General features: G+C 49.4%; 5 protein-coding genes across 5 annotated transcripts; 2 read left to right on the forward strand and 3 right to left on the reverse strand.

Annotated features, from left to right (window-relative positions):
• Positions 1-178: 178 nt before the first annotated feature.
• Positions 179-1,255, forward strand: RhiXN_01728 (mediator complex subunit Med7; the record flags this gene model as incomplete). Its single annotated transcript, XM_043321547.1, has 5 exons — positions 179-481; positions 534-803; positions 881-954; positions 1,009-1,117; positions 1,172-1,255. 5 exons carry the CDS (start codon positions 179-181, stop codon positions 1,253-1,255), a joined length of 840 nt encoding a protein of 279 aa, XP_043187370.1.
• Positions 1,256-1,390: 135 nt separating this feature from the next.
• On the reverse strand, positions 1,391-1,980 carry RhiXN_01729 (uncharacterized protein; the record flags this gene model as incomplete). The annotated part of the gene is made up of 3 exons (XM_043321548.1): positions 1,391-1,716; positions 1,770-1,834; positions 1,892-1,980. The coding sequence occupies 3 exons, from the start codon at positions 1,978-1,980 to the stop codon at positions 1,391-1,393; spliced, it is 480 nt and encodes a 159-aa protein (XP_043187371.1).
• Positions 1,981-2,537: 557 nt separating this feature from the next.
• On the reverse strand, positions 2,538-5,200 carry RhiXN_01730 (succinate dehydrogenase (ubiquinone) flavoprotein subunit; the record flags this gene model as incomplete). The annotated part of the gene is made up of 11 exons (XM_043321549.1): positions 2,538-2,687; positions 2,743-2,860; positions 3,153-3,251; positions 3,310-3,390; positions 3,440-3,713; positions 3,770-4,376; positions 4,486-4,539; positions 4,595-4,738; positions 4,796-4,907; positions 4,964-5,022; positions 5,078-5,200. The coding sequence occupies 11 exons, from the start codon at positions 5,198-5,200 to the stop codon at positions 2,538-2,540; spliced, it is 1,821 nt and encodes a 606-aa protein (XP_043187372.1).
• Positions 5,201-6,340: 1,140 nt separating this feature from the next.
• Positions 6,341-8,996, reverse strand: RhiXN_01731 (TBC1 domain family member 5; the record flags this gene model as incomplete). The annotated part of the gene is made up of 7 exons (XM_043321550.1): positions 6,341-7,168; positions 7,224-7,699; positions 7,752-7,894; positions 7,948-8,092; positions 8,145-8,511; positions 8,563-8,781; positions 8,829-8,996. The coding sequence occupies 7 exons, from the start codon at positions 8,994-8,996 to the stop codon at positions 6,341-6,343; spliced, it is 2,346 nt and encodes a 781-aa protein (XP_043187373.1).
• Positions 8,997-9,211: 215 nt separating this feature from the next.
• On the forward strand, positions 9,212-15,991 carry RhiXN_01732 (TBP associated factor (Mot1); the record flags this gene model as incomplete). Its single annotated transcript, XM_043321551.1, has 17 exons — positions 9,212-9,222; positions 9,274-9,508; positions 9,556-10,205; positions 10,276-10,601; positions 10,654-10,769; positions 10,823-11,145; positions 11,199-11,380; positions 11,441-12,111; positions 12,163-12,777; positions 12,827-13,244; positions 13,300-13,617; positions 13,669-13,817; positions 13,866-14,079; positions 14,131-14,703; positions 14,757-15,150; positions 15,202-15,660; positions 15,712-15,991. 17 exons carry the CDS (start codon positions 9,212-9,214, stop codon positions 15,989-15,991), a joined length of 5,934 nt encoding a protein of 1,977 aa, XP_043187374.1.
• Positions 15,992-16,054: the final 63 nt, after the last annotated feature.

The following is a 16,054-nucleotide window of genomic DNA, read 5'->3' on the forward strand; positions in this document are numbered from 1 at the left end:
GGACGTGCGTGAGCCTCATCTTCTTGCCTGGAAGCTTTGACTTGACACCGGATCTGGACCAATAAATAATAATAATTAATTGTTGTTCCAAACTGGCAGCGCTAGTTGCGGAGCCCTGATACTGTATAGCACCTGTAGATAGTGCTTCGTTAACGCCTGCGACCATTACCCGTACAAGATGGATGAGCCTGGAGAGATTCAATCGACGTTTCCGACTCCTCCTGCTCACTATGTGCGATACACGAGCTCTAATCTACAACTTCTCAGCCAGCTAAAAACAAAACTGGGGTCCGATGCACCTTCTTACCACCCTGCGTCAGACGACCTACCTTACCCCGACGTACAGGCCATCCGACAGCAGCACAATCTCTTGTCCGATGCGAGAGGTGTGCCCGATTGGGACTTGCTCGAATTACAGCCACCCCGAGTAGATTGGATCGTAGAGGAGGGCGGATACTCGACGTTTGGGGAACAGTGGTCTGTAAGTCGAGGCGCCAGACTGTGTTCACACTGATGCCGGAAAGTGCAACCAGATCCCAGAGCGACAGCCTACAGTCGAAGAAATCGGTGTGCGCCAGTTGTACCCAGCGGACCCCAACGTCGACCGTCGTCCCTACTTGCAACAGCTCTTGCACACACTTTTACACAACCACTTTGAAATGCTTGGCGCGCTCCTGGAGGCCCCTCCTATCCCTACGCAAGCAGACCCCGAGCCGACTCCAGCTTGGTTGAGATTGACGGAATGGACCGAAATCGCGGGGGTGAACATGATTATGGCTGTGAATGATCTGAGGTCGTTGCAGGTGGGTTTCATATCATGGGGCTAGCGCGTATACCGAGGAAGAACGATGTGACAGAAAGGGTGTTTAATATATATTAGGCTCGTGCGACGCTAGAGGGTATGATGGAGACTCAAGTTCGGAATAGGCGAGACGACGCCAGGGCTATCAATGAGTGCGTATCCAACCTATTCCGCACTCAGTATTCCTAACTGAGTTTGATACGCAGACGATGTGATGCTATTGAGGCTATGCTGGGGAAACTAAAAGACCAGTCCCTGGAGTACAAGACTCTCCTAGAAGGAGAAAGTGACTATACTCTGATTGAAAAGCAGCCGGTATGTATCGCGCGATGTGTTGGCTGCATCCAACTTACTCTTAACTGGTACTAGACTAAAACGTCCACAGACGTGCCAATCGTATCACAAAACGATCTCATGGAGTGGGCAGAGGATGTTAAACCGGCTTCCAAATAGGTCACCAGGAAGGTAGGATTATAGTGTATAGGTACAAGGGAGCATAGGCTTAGTACATAACACCTAAGCAAAAAGAAAAATCACAATTTAATGTCCACAAGAATTCATTTCATTGCCCCATTTTAGTCCCAGAACTTAGAGCAAAGCAGCGCCAAAGGCGACTCCGGCTAAGACTGCACCCACAGTCCAGCCAGCTCCGGATCGAAGGGATGAAGCGGCGTTTTGAGAGCCGGTTGGGGTTGGGGTAGGGATGGTCGATGCTGCCGAGCTCAAAGAGTTGGATATACTGGATAAAGCACTAGATGCACTAGCGATTACGCTGCTGCTCAGCGGGGTCGTTGTCGGAATTGGTGTGAGCGATGAAACTATGGTGCCTATAGTTGTCGGGGCTTCTGACTCGGAGATGCTCGGGAATGTCTCCGTTGGCGCCTCGCTTTCGCTGGTTACAGAGATAGATGGTCCTAACGAAAGCGATTAGTTAAAACAAATTCCAAGGCTTGCCAGTCAAACTCACGAGGAGACTGAGTTTCGATTGATGTCGGTGTTGGTGGTACGGAAACGTTTGTACCGGTGATTGGGCTAAACGGAAGGAACCAGGTCAATTATTTTTCGCGTATTATAGAAGATTGGGCTTACATAGGCTCTGTTATAAGGGAGGTGTCGCTGCTCTGTGCACTGACGGCAGCGGCCAAGACTATCGATGACAAAATAAATTGTGCGCGCATGATTCGTTAAGGTAGAAAATGAAGTCGGACTGGGTTAGATTCGTGAAGTGGTGAGATTTGGGATCTGAAGAAAATACCATACGTCGTCGGGTCTTTTATATTAGCGATAATAGGCGCTGGGATCTCATCTGGCTTGGCCGCCGGGAATAGTGCATCCTCATGCAGCATGGAGCACGTCATATTTCCAACTCGAAGATACTCATATGGTGATGGCGGGGCAGAATATGCTCTGATTGGATAAGGTACAGCCGCTGTTGAATCTACAAAAGAGAACCCTCACCTCATGGGGTCACCCTCCACTCCACCGCGTGCACCGCAGTCCCCATCGAAGCACCGAGGGAGCGCGTGGAAGTGCTGCGGATGTCAAGCACCTTGTTCCTATCGCGTATGCTATCGGGCTCGGACATTGCCAAGAATCCACGTCAACGAATCTCGAACTCCAGTCAGGATCATATGGGACCAATGAATAAGTCCATTCTGCATTTTTTTTGACTACCAGGAAATAGGCACGTATACTACACTACTGCACAAAGAAGCACCCAGACGAGATATAGCGCCTAATATACACGCTTGAACGGTGGCACAGCCTTGCATTCATTCTCATCTAGCGTCGTACCAATAACCCCGCGGTATGTAACTTCAACGTCTGACTTGGATGGGTCCTTCATCCATGTCAAAGTGTGCTTCATCCAGTTCTCATCGTCACGCTTAGAATAGCAAATGATTAGCCGGGCTGTGCAAGCGAGCGCATGGTTTACACACCTCTGGGTAATCCTCACGTGCATGCGCACCACGAGACTCCTTACGCGCGGCAGCGGCGACGATCGTCTGCATAGCACACTGTTGGATGTTCCGCAGCTCGAGGGTCTCGACGAGATCACTACGCGAGGGGCAATGTAGCGTCAGAATGATGGTTTATGGACAGACAGGGGCAGAAAAAATCGCATGGAATAATTGGAAGAGATTATGTCGCAAGTTTTGGGAAGGTGAGATGATTAGCACCCAGCTGCGGATAGATGTACGATGGCTCGCCTATCTGCAGATCATGACCTGATGGTCTAGGTCAAGCTGGACACATGGTTGACTGGCGAGGAAGTTGGCAACATCGACCAAGTAGCCCGATAGCGAGTAGCCCAAGCAAACTGATCGACAGTAATTCAAATTTAACTCACGAGTTCCAGATCATGCTCCTGTCAGTTGTTCCCACATCGTCGTAGCTCTTGTAGATATCAGACATCTTGACAACACCTTCATCAAGTGAAGACTGCGTCCTATAAATGAACACAGCGTTTGTTAAGTGGTTTGGGATGACGAGAGCCATACACTAACCTGAAGACAGCAGCATCAGACTGCATTGCCTTTTGCATCGCCAACCGAATCTGGGCAGTAGGCTTGGGGCCAGATGCATTACTAAAATAAACCATTAGAGTGAAGCCTAGGTAGTCCAGATGCTACTTACCGTATGCGATCCAACTCTTCGATACTCTCCTTTCCTGCGTCCTCCGAAATCTTAGCGTGAGGCTTGCCTTTCTCCAAGTTCTGTGAGATGTGATGTGCGCAAGCACGTCCGAAGACAACAATGTCCAGTAGCGAATTGGCTCCAAGTCGGTTTGCACCATGGACACTCACACAGGCGGCCTCGCCGGCCGCATACAGACCTGGAACTATTTTGTCCTTTCCGTCCTTATCGACGGTAAGTACCTCTCCAGTGTATTTCGTGGGAATACCACCCACTGTCAAATATACACGTCAGTTACATGTTACTTGTAGACAGGGAGACAAACCATACTGTTGTAGTGGACAGTTGGTAATACCGGGATCGGCTCCTTGGTTACATCAACTCCCGAGAAGATTGCCGCGGTCTCGGAAATACCGGGTAAACGTTCGTGGAGGACCTCGGGAGGTAAATGACTCAGTTGCAAATAGATGTGGTCCTTGTCGGGACCGACTCCGCGACCTTCACGAATTTCGATCGTCATACTACGCGAGACAACGTCACGGCTGGCAAGATCTTTGGCTGTGGGCGCGTAGCGCTCCATGAACCGTTCACCCTCTGAGTTCAGCAGGTATCCTCCTTCTCCACGAGAGCCTTCGGTAATCAAACAGCCGGCGCCGTAAATACCAGTGGGGTGGAATTGAACGAATTCAAGATCTTGGAGAGGGAGTCCAGCGCGGGTGACCATTGCATTACCATCTCCCGAGCAGGTGTGTGCACTAGTACACGAGAAATACGCACGCCCGTACCCTCCAGTTGCAAGAACTGTCTTGTGGGCACGGAATCGATGAAGAGTGCCATCTTCCATGTTGAGGGCAATAACACCAACACACTGGCCTTCGTGCATAATCAAATCGAGCGCGAAGTACTCGATGAAGAAATTGGTGTTATGTCGAAGAGACTGTCCATAAAGGTTGTGAAGAATTGCGTGTCCAGTACGATCCGCAGCGCGGCACAACGATAGGCTTGGCCACCCTTGCCAAACTTCAAAGATTGTCCACCAAACGCACGTTGGTAAATTTTGCCCTCTTAGTACGAGAGAAGGGGACACCGAAGCGTTCAAGCTATAAAACATCGGTCAGTACAGGAAATATTCTGGTGATTCAAGAAAAGACTCACCTCATAAACGGTATTTGGCGCCTCACGGCACATGTAATGAATTGCGTCCTGATCACCGAGCCAGTCTGAACCCTTGACCGTGTCGTACATGTGCCACCTCCAGTCGTCTTCAGTCATGTTTCCCAATGCAGCATTCACACCACCCTGGGAAAAAGTGTCAAGCTAAATTCAGATCCACGGCGAAGGCATACAATGACTTACCTGGGCAGCGACAGTGTGACTACGAGTAGGGAAGAGTTTTGTGATACACGCCGTATTCAAGCCAGCTTCAGCAAGACCAAAAGCTGCTCGTAAACCTGCGCCTCCGGCACCTCTATTAGATGAGGTAAATTAGTCTACTGACAATGTATATGATTAAATTCTACTCACACGACAATAGCATCGTACTCGTGCTCGATTAGGGGGTACTTTCCCGATGCAGCCCATGACTACGCAAAGCCAATCCTTGAGCGTGGAGTGCATTACAATAACGCATGTACTTACATTGACCTCTTGTGCTCTCAAAGGCTCATTGGCAATGATGCGAGACCTCGGGGCGGTCGTCGAGAATGCCCTCGGAGCCGCCCTGAGTATCGGGCGCTGTGTCTGAATGGCTCGCCGTAGCATCGTGAGTAGAGTGGTGGTCGATTGTGAGAGCTGCCAACCGATGGGAGTACATAGATCGATCGGCCAATCACATGTCTAGTATTCATTCCCGGTCACCCGGTTCCTTCCGCCCGCCGGTGCCCGGCGCATATAGTCAAACTGACTCTATTCCTAGAAAATTTTGATGAGGGCGGATTTTCATATTAAGACATGTTTGGGGCGCGTCACCAACTCAGGCGTTCCGAACAGACCTAGAACAGATGTCACTACAGGATCTCTTTCAACAAAACAATTTGGTTTTTCAGTTCTGACCTGAGCATCACCTGGTAATATTAAGTTCCCAAGACTATCAAACTTAGAAAGAGGGTACAACTGTAGCCTGCCGGACGTTCACCAATTGCGCGAGGTGACTGCAGTTCTTTTCATTTGTCAATTTGTTGAACATGAACGACCAGAAACTAAACATCAGTATTGACTTCCAATTATCTACCCATATAAGAAGTGAAGTCTACGGTCTCGTGAGCATATCAATAGACTTGCCACTCGAAATGTTAACTGCACGTGGTGAGATTAAGGCACTGGGTTATACGTAGCTATATAATGTGATTTGAAACGCCAAGTAGTGCTTGTAGAGTACTACACACGTATGCTCAATTTAGACTTGCTTTCAATATAATGCGCTGAACCATGGATTGCTCCGAAAGCCTCATAAATTCCGTCGAAAAATTGATCGGGTTATCAACCACAGGCCCTATCACTATTGCGTACCCCAAAATGTATGTATTCATATACATGTAGAACCTACGTACCGCCAAGGTGTTGGGTTGCCATAGTCAATCAAATTATAACAGACAATAGGTGCATTAAAATCGAGAGTTTATTTTATCATCCCACCTTCGTGAAATTCAGGATTGTATTTAGCATCAGAGCAATGTTAGCCGTCTCTAGGCTAGTCATGCACCCACCTACGATTGATAGATCCAGAGCAGAGGGTGCTTCCTCGAGATCTCATTGTTCTATAACTAGCCATCAATAACACAAACAGACACGTCAGAATAAGAAAGAACTCAAACAACGCGAAGCTACTATTCATTTGGCAGACAATATTCATTATTCAAACCTTGTACTATATCTAATTGCATAACTTGTATATACCCATGCTTATCCCAGTAAACCAGCTCCCAGTGGATCATTTTTACTCCCATCGTGTTTTAACCCATTACTATCCTTTGAAAGTGACGGGTTTCCAGCGGAAGATAACCCACTCTGAAGACTAGGAAAGTGCTCGCTCCTTCCCCACGGCGTTTGCGTCGTTCTGATGCGAGGTGGCGAAGTTTGGACGAGAGGGGCAGGCTTTACTGAGGGAGAAGCCTGAAGAGGGTCAAGCGCCCGTTGTTCTTCAAGCTTGCGCATCCTCTCCTTCTCTTTTTCTCTCTCTTGCTCTTCCCGCACGCGCTCCGCCTCGGCTTCAACTTCTGCGTGCTGCTTTTCCAGTTCCTCCTTATCCCGATCAGCTTGCATTTGCTCTTCTCTTCTTCGCGTGATTTCTGTCGGCCCCAGTATGTTCTCATCGTCTACGGACGCTGGGCCTATAGCGCCACTTAGAACTCGTTGAATGTATGCCAGATTTTCGAGCGCCTCTTGTTTGCCCTCGTTGCCCCCGTCCTCTAACAGTTTGATTGTGGCATGCACACCATCTGCAAGCCTCCGCATCAAGGCTCGCGCCTCTCCTACTTCACGCTCCACTTCAAATCGTGTCCTTGGTGGGCGTCCACCCGCGGATACAGCCAAACGGCCATCATTTGATGGTTGTCTCTCGGCCGGGGGTCGCACCAAGCCTTCCATAGAGCGTCGCACTGCGTCAGCGATGGATGGTCGGGCCGACCCTTCGTCAGGATCAGGCTGAGAGTTTTGAATCGCTTGGTAGTACGGAAATACGTGTGTATCACCCGACATACTCGGTGTCCTGACCAAGTCGGGGAGGTTTTTCTACAGGGCATGCTGCGATTAGCCCAGTGCCTGTCCCGCTCTTCAGAGTACATACCCTTATTTCAGAAACCCGATTGCCAACTTGCCCACGAATATCCCAAATTCCCTTGGCAATCACGTCCGCTCGTTCACCAAGCGAGTTAAACGCTGCAAATCCGGCGAGACTCCCCTCTGGAATATGCCTACTAATCCCAGCGGGTCGTGATTTGGGAGACAGTTTGGTTTCTGTGCCATCTTTCGAGTCTGTCCCGGATCCCACGCTTCGCCTTCTACCACCCCGACGCTGTCGCGGAGGTGGAGGGGAAGGTGCTTCGATTGGAATATCCAGGATACTTCTATTTTGAAGGACAATCGTCGCTCCTGTTGAAGGGGATGGATTTGCACGCAGCATAAGCGCTTGCTGAACAAGTATGTGTGTTTCGAGTGAACGAGAGGGTGTATCTATGTCTGATGGTGAAGATGGCTGAGATGACGGGGGAGGGGGATATCTAAGAAGATATGTGAGGGCGGTGGTATATTCTCCAGGAATTACTGTGTATCATCAGATTGATTGTTTTAGAAAGGAATAGATTATATGTCTTACAGAGGTTCCGAATTCGTATAAGCATGGCTACACCCACCCACGGGACAACTTGAAGCGACGGATCAGCTGCGAACAACGCATCCCATAGCACGAGAGCATCTCGCCAGGGAAACTCGCGTGTGAAAAGAAGGCGAAGCCAGCGACTGTATGCATATGAATAAAGTGTAGATAAATATAAAAGGACCCGAAAACTCACATTCCATACATCATTGGATCAACCTCAAGCTCATTCATTCGAGCGGAAAGTGCAGGATCACATGCTGCAAGGTACTCGCCGCCGATCTTGGAGCATGTTTCGTTAATGGGTGCGACCCATGGAGTCGAGGGAGGTCCTCCGGTAACTGGTGCAACTTGTTAGATGATAAACAGGGAGGAAAACAGAATGTTCATTACCTGTTGGCTTCGGCTCTCGCCATTCATACCACGAACCAACGCCCTCCATGATTCTGGAGAAAATAGCCCAAGCATCGGCAGGCACGTAATCCCTCGACAGGAAGTCGAACATTTCTGCATCTTGAGCGTGACCCTTTCCATCAAGTGAATCGTAATCTAATGCCCAAAGCACCGGAGCCAGTAGTTCGTGCATCCCTTGACGGTATGAAATGCCCTCATGTGCTCTAGAATACACAAATAGGATATCGGCCAACATTCGCTGGGCGCGTGCAGACCGGAAATATTCCACATCAGGAAAGGTCCGCTCCACATCCTTTTGAATAGTCTTGCGTAGTTCGAGAGACGCAAAGTATTCTGTCCATGGGTTCTTTCAAGAAATTAGTAACGGTGACGCAGTCGTGATGGTTGCTTCACACACTGATTCGTCCAAGCTCAGCGGGTTATTGTGCGCAAGGTCAAGATTTACGGTCGTTCGACGAGGTGGCTCGGGTTCTCCGGGGACAATCAGGGATTCCGGGAAAGTACCATCGGGTGCACGCATGCTATCCTTGAGTAGGCGAACATATTCGCTGCGGAGACGTTTGAGTTCTCGTAGTCCAGTGGAGGCATCTAGAGGAGAATCTGCTGCAAGCATCAACTGAAATAGTTGAGTGGTTCCATCCATGAAAATCTGGATATGATTACCTTCCAGACAATACTGCGCCCCGCCACCTCTGCATTTGGAGTGTCATGTACCGCTTTCTGTAGCAAGTGCCCTTGTATTGCCGAGTGTGCGAGCTTTTGAATAGTCCATTCAGGACCAAATATCTCACGATATGCATTCGTTATACGAGCCTCGGTAGGATAGTCCATTGGGACAGAAGTTGGGTATAAGAACGAAGATTAAGCTGGAGCCAAGTCCCAGTCCCAGGGTCAGCATAGGCGCCGAGTGACATCAAACGATCAAATAGGACCGCCGGATCGGATGCCACGAAGCCAGGGCCTACTTCCGGGCAGTTTTTGAATCCACACTTTATAAAAGCAGCGCTTGCTGAGATGTCCCCAAGTTCCTTAATCCTGATCGTCTCATGACCTCGCGGTGTGTGTGGCTGTGATCCTCATTTGTCGTTACTTACCGTTGTTTGTACAGCCTCGACCGGTTGTTGCTCCTACTCGACAATGGCTCGTCCCCTTCAATAAGGCATACCGCTGCACGCCAAATAGGCCAGCTTGCCGCCAAGTCACTTCCTCGTGATGCTCCTGTTGCAGCAACTGTTCAGATCAAGGTGGAGGCCGGAGTTGAAGAGCTGAAATCGACCTCAGCGGATGTATGTTATGGACGTGCTTCAGAAGATTGGTCCGAGGCTCTTTCTGTTGTTGGAATGGTATGTCAGATAGCTCGCTCGTACTCATTTACTAAAACTGCCGGTAGCTTCTACCATACCTGCGTTCAAAATCATCTGAAACTCGGTCAGCCGCCGCCTTGGCGCTCTCACACATTTGTTCTTTTCTTCCTCTATGGTCTCCATCGCCTTCAAACGGCCCGACAGATCCTATGGATGTGGACACATCTGAGCCACCTACATTTCCGTCTTTTGATCTCCCTTCCCTCTTGTCACACGGGAAACTTTTACTTGCTTCTGAAGGCAAAGAGTATGCCGCTCCCTCCCATCCTGCCGATCTCGCTCGCGCGCGCAAGGATGCCATGTCTCGCCTTGGGCTAGACTTTCTGCAAGATGTAGGAGGCGGAGACGACATGGACTGGGAGCGAGAATTAGCTGCTGGCGAAACAAAGTCTGAAGCCACGAGTGAGCCGGCAAGACCGTCACCTACACCCCCGGCGCCTATTCCAGCACCTGCACCCGTTGCTGCTCCAGTACCAGTGCCAACGCCAGCACAGGCACCAGCGCCCGTATCTGCTCCATCACCAGCACCCATACCAGAAGAAGATTTAAGCGGGCTATCGGCAAGAGAACGTAACAGATTGAAGCGTAAACGCAAGCCAGGAAACGGTGCGTTTGTTACCGCCGCCAACTCGGCCCCTCCTACAGGGAATGGGCAATCGGAAGCCAGTGGTGGAAAGTAAGTCTGCCTATCATTTTACCGTTTAACCCGTACTAAATATATAACAGAGTTCGATTGGTAGCTACAGACGATGGCCCCAACCCCAACGTGTTCACTCTATCTCTAAAGCACCTGCCCACGTCTCCCCAACTCCCACTCCATCGACGACTGCTAGCAAACTCCCGGATGACAGCAAAGTTATTATTGACCCTTCCAAAGGTGGCCAAGTAACCGCCAAGCAAGAAGCTACAAGTGCAACTGTAATCAAGGCAAATGAGGGAGAGTGGGTATGGGGCGGAATTGTGCGCGTGTTGGAATTGGATTTGTTCAGCCCAATGTGGGAAGTGAGACACGGGGCAGCAATGGCTTTGCGGGAAATCGTCAAGGTGCAAGGCGGAGCGGGTGGAATGAAAGGTACCATTTTTCTTTTGTTTGTTCGGATCAGTAACTGACGGCATACATGCAGTTGACTTGCCTTGTCACGAAAATGCATTGCTACACGAAGCCTGGTGCAATGCACTTGCTGCCAAGTTTCTGGCCGTCTTTGTTCTCGATCGATTTGGAGATTTTGTCAGTGATCAGGTATGCAGTTTTCTTCAGCTAGCTCCAGCTCCTATTGACATGGCTGTGCTTAGGTTGTTGCGCCAGTCCGAGAAACTGTATCCCAATCTCTTGCGGCTCTCCTCTTGCATATGCCCCGCCGTTCTGTCCTCCATGTCCATTCGATTTTGCTTCAGATGATTGGACAGGGTGGTTCAAAGCCCAGCCAGGATGAGAAACCCGCCAAGACTAGAATAAATGAATCCAAACACGCTACCCCAGGCGTAGTATGGGAGGTCAGGCATGCAGGGTTGCTAGGACTCAAGTATGAAGTCGCCGTGCGGCGTGATCTAGTCGATACATCGCGGGAAGATGCTAGGGATATTTTGCAAGGAGTGGTTGACGCCGCCCTCATCGGGTATGTCCATTCCTGAGCCTTACCCTAGATTTAATTTATTGATTTGATCCTAGGCTCGAGGACAACGATGACGACGTCCGTTCGGTAGCCGCATCATGTCTAGTTCCAATCGCAGTGGAGATCGTCGCCCGTTTACCTGATGCTGTACCGGGCGTACTTGGAGTCCTATGGGCATCCTTGCAAGACATGAAAGACGATTTGGGGTCAAGTGTAGGTGCGGTTATGGATTTGCTGGGTAAGTCCCACGGATTTTAAGGATGCGCCGCACCTTAACCTAAAACATATTCGAATTCAGGTGCTCTGGTCTCTCTTCCAAGCGTCATCGAAATTCTATCTGATCCGACCCGCTCTCGTCCGCTCTCAACTCTTGCACCAACCCTCTATCCGTTTTTCAGACACACAATCCCTGGCGTCCGCCTTGCAGTTGTCAACACACTGCGTACCTTTCTGGGCTCATGCGGCAGGTCATCCATTGCTAAACTTGAAAATCTTAAGCTTGAAGAAGGAATCGCTAAATCTGATCCCGATTCTCAAGTTAAAATCGAAAATGGGGCCGATCCCGTAGCTCTCTCCCGCGATTGGATTACCCGGCCCGTATTTGAGCTTCTATTCCAGAATCTCATACTTGAAGAAAAAGATGATATTCGGCGTGCAACATTACAGGTATGGAATGTTGCGGTCGCAATCGTGAGCGAGAACGCGAACCCAGATCCCAACGAAGGTGGATTACCCTATCTTGTCCATGAAGTGGTATACAACTGGCTGTGCTTGCTGGCTACTGTAGTTGGCGAACCACTCAATCCTGCTTACTTCTTCCACCCTGCACGGAAGGGCGATGAAGGGCATAACGTCGATAAGAATGCAATGCAGCAAGATTTGAGTCTGCTAGGGTTGGACGTTGTATATCGTGGACGACTAGAGGCTGCCAAGGCAATAGGTACGCTAATAGCGGCCTGGCCCGTTGATGTGAGTACCAAGGAAAAGACAGGTAGTGCTAGCACTAACAAATGAAAACAGCTTCATCATCATACGTTTGGCGAGCTCCTAATTCATTTTATCAATTCTACCAGTGCCTACCAGCGTTTCATTGCTGCAACAATCGTTCAGGAATGGGCACTCGCTCAACCAACTATCAATGGAACTCCTCTAGCCAAGGCTTCTCCTCTTGCAGGACAATGCTCGACATATCTTCTTGCCTTCCTAGAAAAGGATTTCCCTGCCTCCTATCATGAGATGCTCGTACACCTTCGTGGACTCGCGGTCGACTGCCGTACGTTGCTTAATTCCTTCGCCGACGATGCCAAGGTACCAGCCTCCAAAATTCCCACAATGCCCGACCGACTCGACCCCGAGGGGGCTGAAGAAGGGACGTTTACCCTCGCGTATGTTCAACGCTTTGTCGGAGAAATATTCGACGGGCTCAAAACGAGTATCCCTCGCGGGAAAAAGAAAGAAATTGCGGGACTGGAAGAAAAGAAGTCGAGGATTGTGTTTAGCATTGAGCGGTACGGTGTCGTCAAAGGCCAATGGGATACAAGAGTGTTTGCGGCAGTAGCAGCCACATTGATCTTTTTGCGGGTACATCCTGCCAAACTGAACCCCCTTGTGAGGAGCATCATGAATGGAGTCAAGGTAATTATAATTGAACATTCGCGTAATGCAGTACTAAACCCCCGAACAGTTCGAGGATAACCTGGACATTCAAATCCGCTCCGCCAACGCCGTTGCTACATTTGTTTCGGACTGCACGACTCCCTCGACTGGCCTGGTTGTAATGCCAGCCGAGAAAATCGTCAAGAACCTGTGCGCGTTTGTGTGCCAAGATACCGAAGTTACACCTGTGTTCTCTCAATCGCGCCGGGTACTATCCGGTGTCCTCACCGTCAAATCGATGTCTGCCAAGGTATCCCAAACCCACGGTCGCAGCAAGGATGAAGGAGCGGCCGAACTACCGGAGATGACCAAAGCACGAGTTATCAAGCGTGGTGCGCAGCTAGCACTCACTCGTCTCGGACAGCTCTTCGGTGCCGAACTTTTCACCCGTCTGAAGCAAATGTGGGATTCGATGGTTGGCGGACTGATGTATGCGTTTGGAGAAGGTAGGCCATTTCAAATCGTCAAAGATGACTTTTGCCAAACAACATGGTTAAATAGGATCGGACGGAGACAAGAAGATTGAGAAATCTGACGAAGCAGGGCAGCAGGCTATCGATAGTCTCACCGTTCTTCATGTCGTCGTCCCGAGTTTGGATGAATCTTTGCATGACAGAGTTGCCGAGCTCTTCCCGGTAGTTGCCCGTTCGCTCCGTAGCAAATTCGCGCTTGTAAGGCAGGCCGCGGCTCGCTCGCTCGCTACGCTGTGTAATACCGTCACAACCAAGGGTATGCGATTTGTCGTTGAGCATGTATTACCCTATTTGGGCGACACAACCATTTTGGAGAACAGACAGGGCTCAATGGAGCTGATCTACCGTGAGTAAATGGGTTTTCCTTGGCTCCAGCTAAACTGAGCTTTGGCAACAGACATTGTACAAAAGCTCGATATGAAAGTTCTTCCTTATGTGCTGTTCCTCATTGTGCCTGTGCTTGGGCGAATGAGTGACAATGACAATGACTGTCGTTATGTTGCATCAAATACTTTCGCTTCGTTGGTGCGAATGGTACCCCTAGAGGTGAGTAGCTATCCTAAAGAGCAATGAAATGTTCTGATGTTTTTGAAGGCCGGTTTGCCAGACCCACCGGGCTTCTCCCAAGAGTTGCTAGCCAAGCGAGAGACTGAGCGAGAATTCTTGACTCAACTCCTCGATGGCTCCAAAGTCACACCATATGAAATACCTATCAAGCTTAACGTTGAGCTGCGCAAGTATCAACAAGAGGGTATCAACTGGCTTGCATTCCTCGCCAAGTACCAATTACATGGCATTTTATGTGACGGTGAGCAACCCAGTAGTGTGGAATATCAGTAATTCTTACGTTTGGCTGTAGACATGGGCTTGGGTAAAACGCTTCAGTCTATTGTTATCCTCGCCAGCAAGCACCACGAACGAGCGGAACGGTACCGGGAAACGCGATCCCCAGATTCCGTACACATACCGTCACTCATCATCTGCCCCACGACACTTACGGGCCATTGGTATGCCGAGATTGTCAAGTACACAAACAACTTGAAGGCACTTCGCTACGTGGGGACGAGCCGCGAGCGCCAAAGATTGGTCGATCAGATACCACGTCATGATGTGGTGATTGCTTCTTACGATTCGGTACGCAATGATATCGCAAACCTCACGCAGTTCAACTGGCACTACTGCATCTTGGACGAGGGTCATCAAATCAAGAACGGTAGGACCAAAATTACACAGGCTGTCAAGATGATCAACGCCCACCACCGGTTACTACTCTCCGGGACACCCATCCAAAACAACGTCCTGGAATTATGGAGTCTTTTTGACTTTTTAATGCCAGGGTTCCTTGGGACGGAACAGCAGTTCAACCAACGGTTCGGTAAGCCTATCCTAGCAAACAAGGACGCAAAGGCTCCGGCAAAGACCCGAGAAGCAGGTGAGTTGTTGGCTTTGGGATTAAAACATGGCGATTAAATCATTATCTTTTAGCAACTCTGGCTCTGGAAGCACTACACAAACAAGTGCTGCCTTTCCTACTTCGCCGGCTCAAGGAACAGGTACTCAATGATCTACCTCCGAAAATTATCCAAGATCACTACTGTGAACTGTCTGAAATGCAAAAGCACTTATATGATGCATTTTCCCAGTCTCAGGCTGGGGACATGACTCAAGGCATGGTCAAAGCTAACGGTTCAGCCAATGCCAACCAGCAGCATGTGTTCCAATCACTGCAGTACCTACGAAAACTGTGTAACCATCCTACTTTGGTAGTCAAGGACGCCTCCGATGAAGCAGCACTTATTGGCCGCTTCGCAATCAAAGGGGAAACGAATGCCAAGGGAATACGCGATATACGACATGCACCCAAGCTACTCGCTCTAAGGTAAGTGATGCACTGAGTACAATAACCAATGTTTACTGATGTGTCTGGCAGACAACTGTTGAACGATTGTGGTATAGGTGCTGCATTCAGCGAAGACGGCGAAACTCTTAAATCTGGAGAAGATACTGACCCAATCTCTTCGCAACACCGAGTCCTCATATTCTGTCAGATGCGACAAATGTTAGACATTATTGAAGAAGACCTTTTCCGACCACTCATGCCTAGCGTCACCTATATGAGGTTGGATGGGTCTACCCCAGCTAACCAGCGCCATGGGGTTGTCCAAACATTCAATTCGGATCCCAGTATTGACTGCTTGCTCCTCACCACTAGCGTTGGTGGACTTGGACTTACCCTTACTGGCGCCGACACGGTAATATTTGTGGAACACGACTGGAATCCAATGAAAGATCTTCAAGCTATGGATCGCGCTCACAGGCTAGGGCAGAAAAAGGTAGTTAATGTGTACCGGTTGATCACCAAGGGAACCTTGGAGGAGAAGATAATGGGGTATGTTTATTGCATATCTTAAATCCTATTCGTACTGAACCCTCGTCATAGTTTACAACGATTCAAATTGAATATTGCCAACTCAGTGATCACCCAGCAGAATTCGGGACTTGCCTCGATGGACACTGATCAAGTACTTGACTTATTCAAGCGCACCACGGAAGAAGAAGACGCAGCGGCAGCAGCGAAGAAACGGGAGGAAAAGAAAGCCGCTGCTGGAGGCCCTATTTCGCAGAAGCATATTCTCGAGGGCCTCGAAGATCTTCCTGGCGAAGATGAATACTCGAATCTCGGTCTAGATAATTTTATGGACTCCCTTAAGCAGCGCTAATTTTGTATATGTATATGTATTCGCTCTGACCGCATGTCGCTATCAATGGGTTTCTCGTTTGTA

The sequence above is a fragment of the Rhizoctonia solani genome, chromosome 16 (genome assembly GCF_016906535.1).
Source record: "Rhizoctonia solani chromosome 16, complete sequence".
In the NCBI taxonomy this organism is placed as follows: Eukaryota; Fungi; Basidiomycota; class Agaricomycetes; order Cantharellales; family Ceratobasidiaceae; genus Rhizoctonia; species Rhizoctonia solani.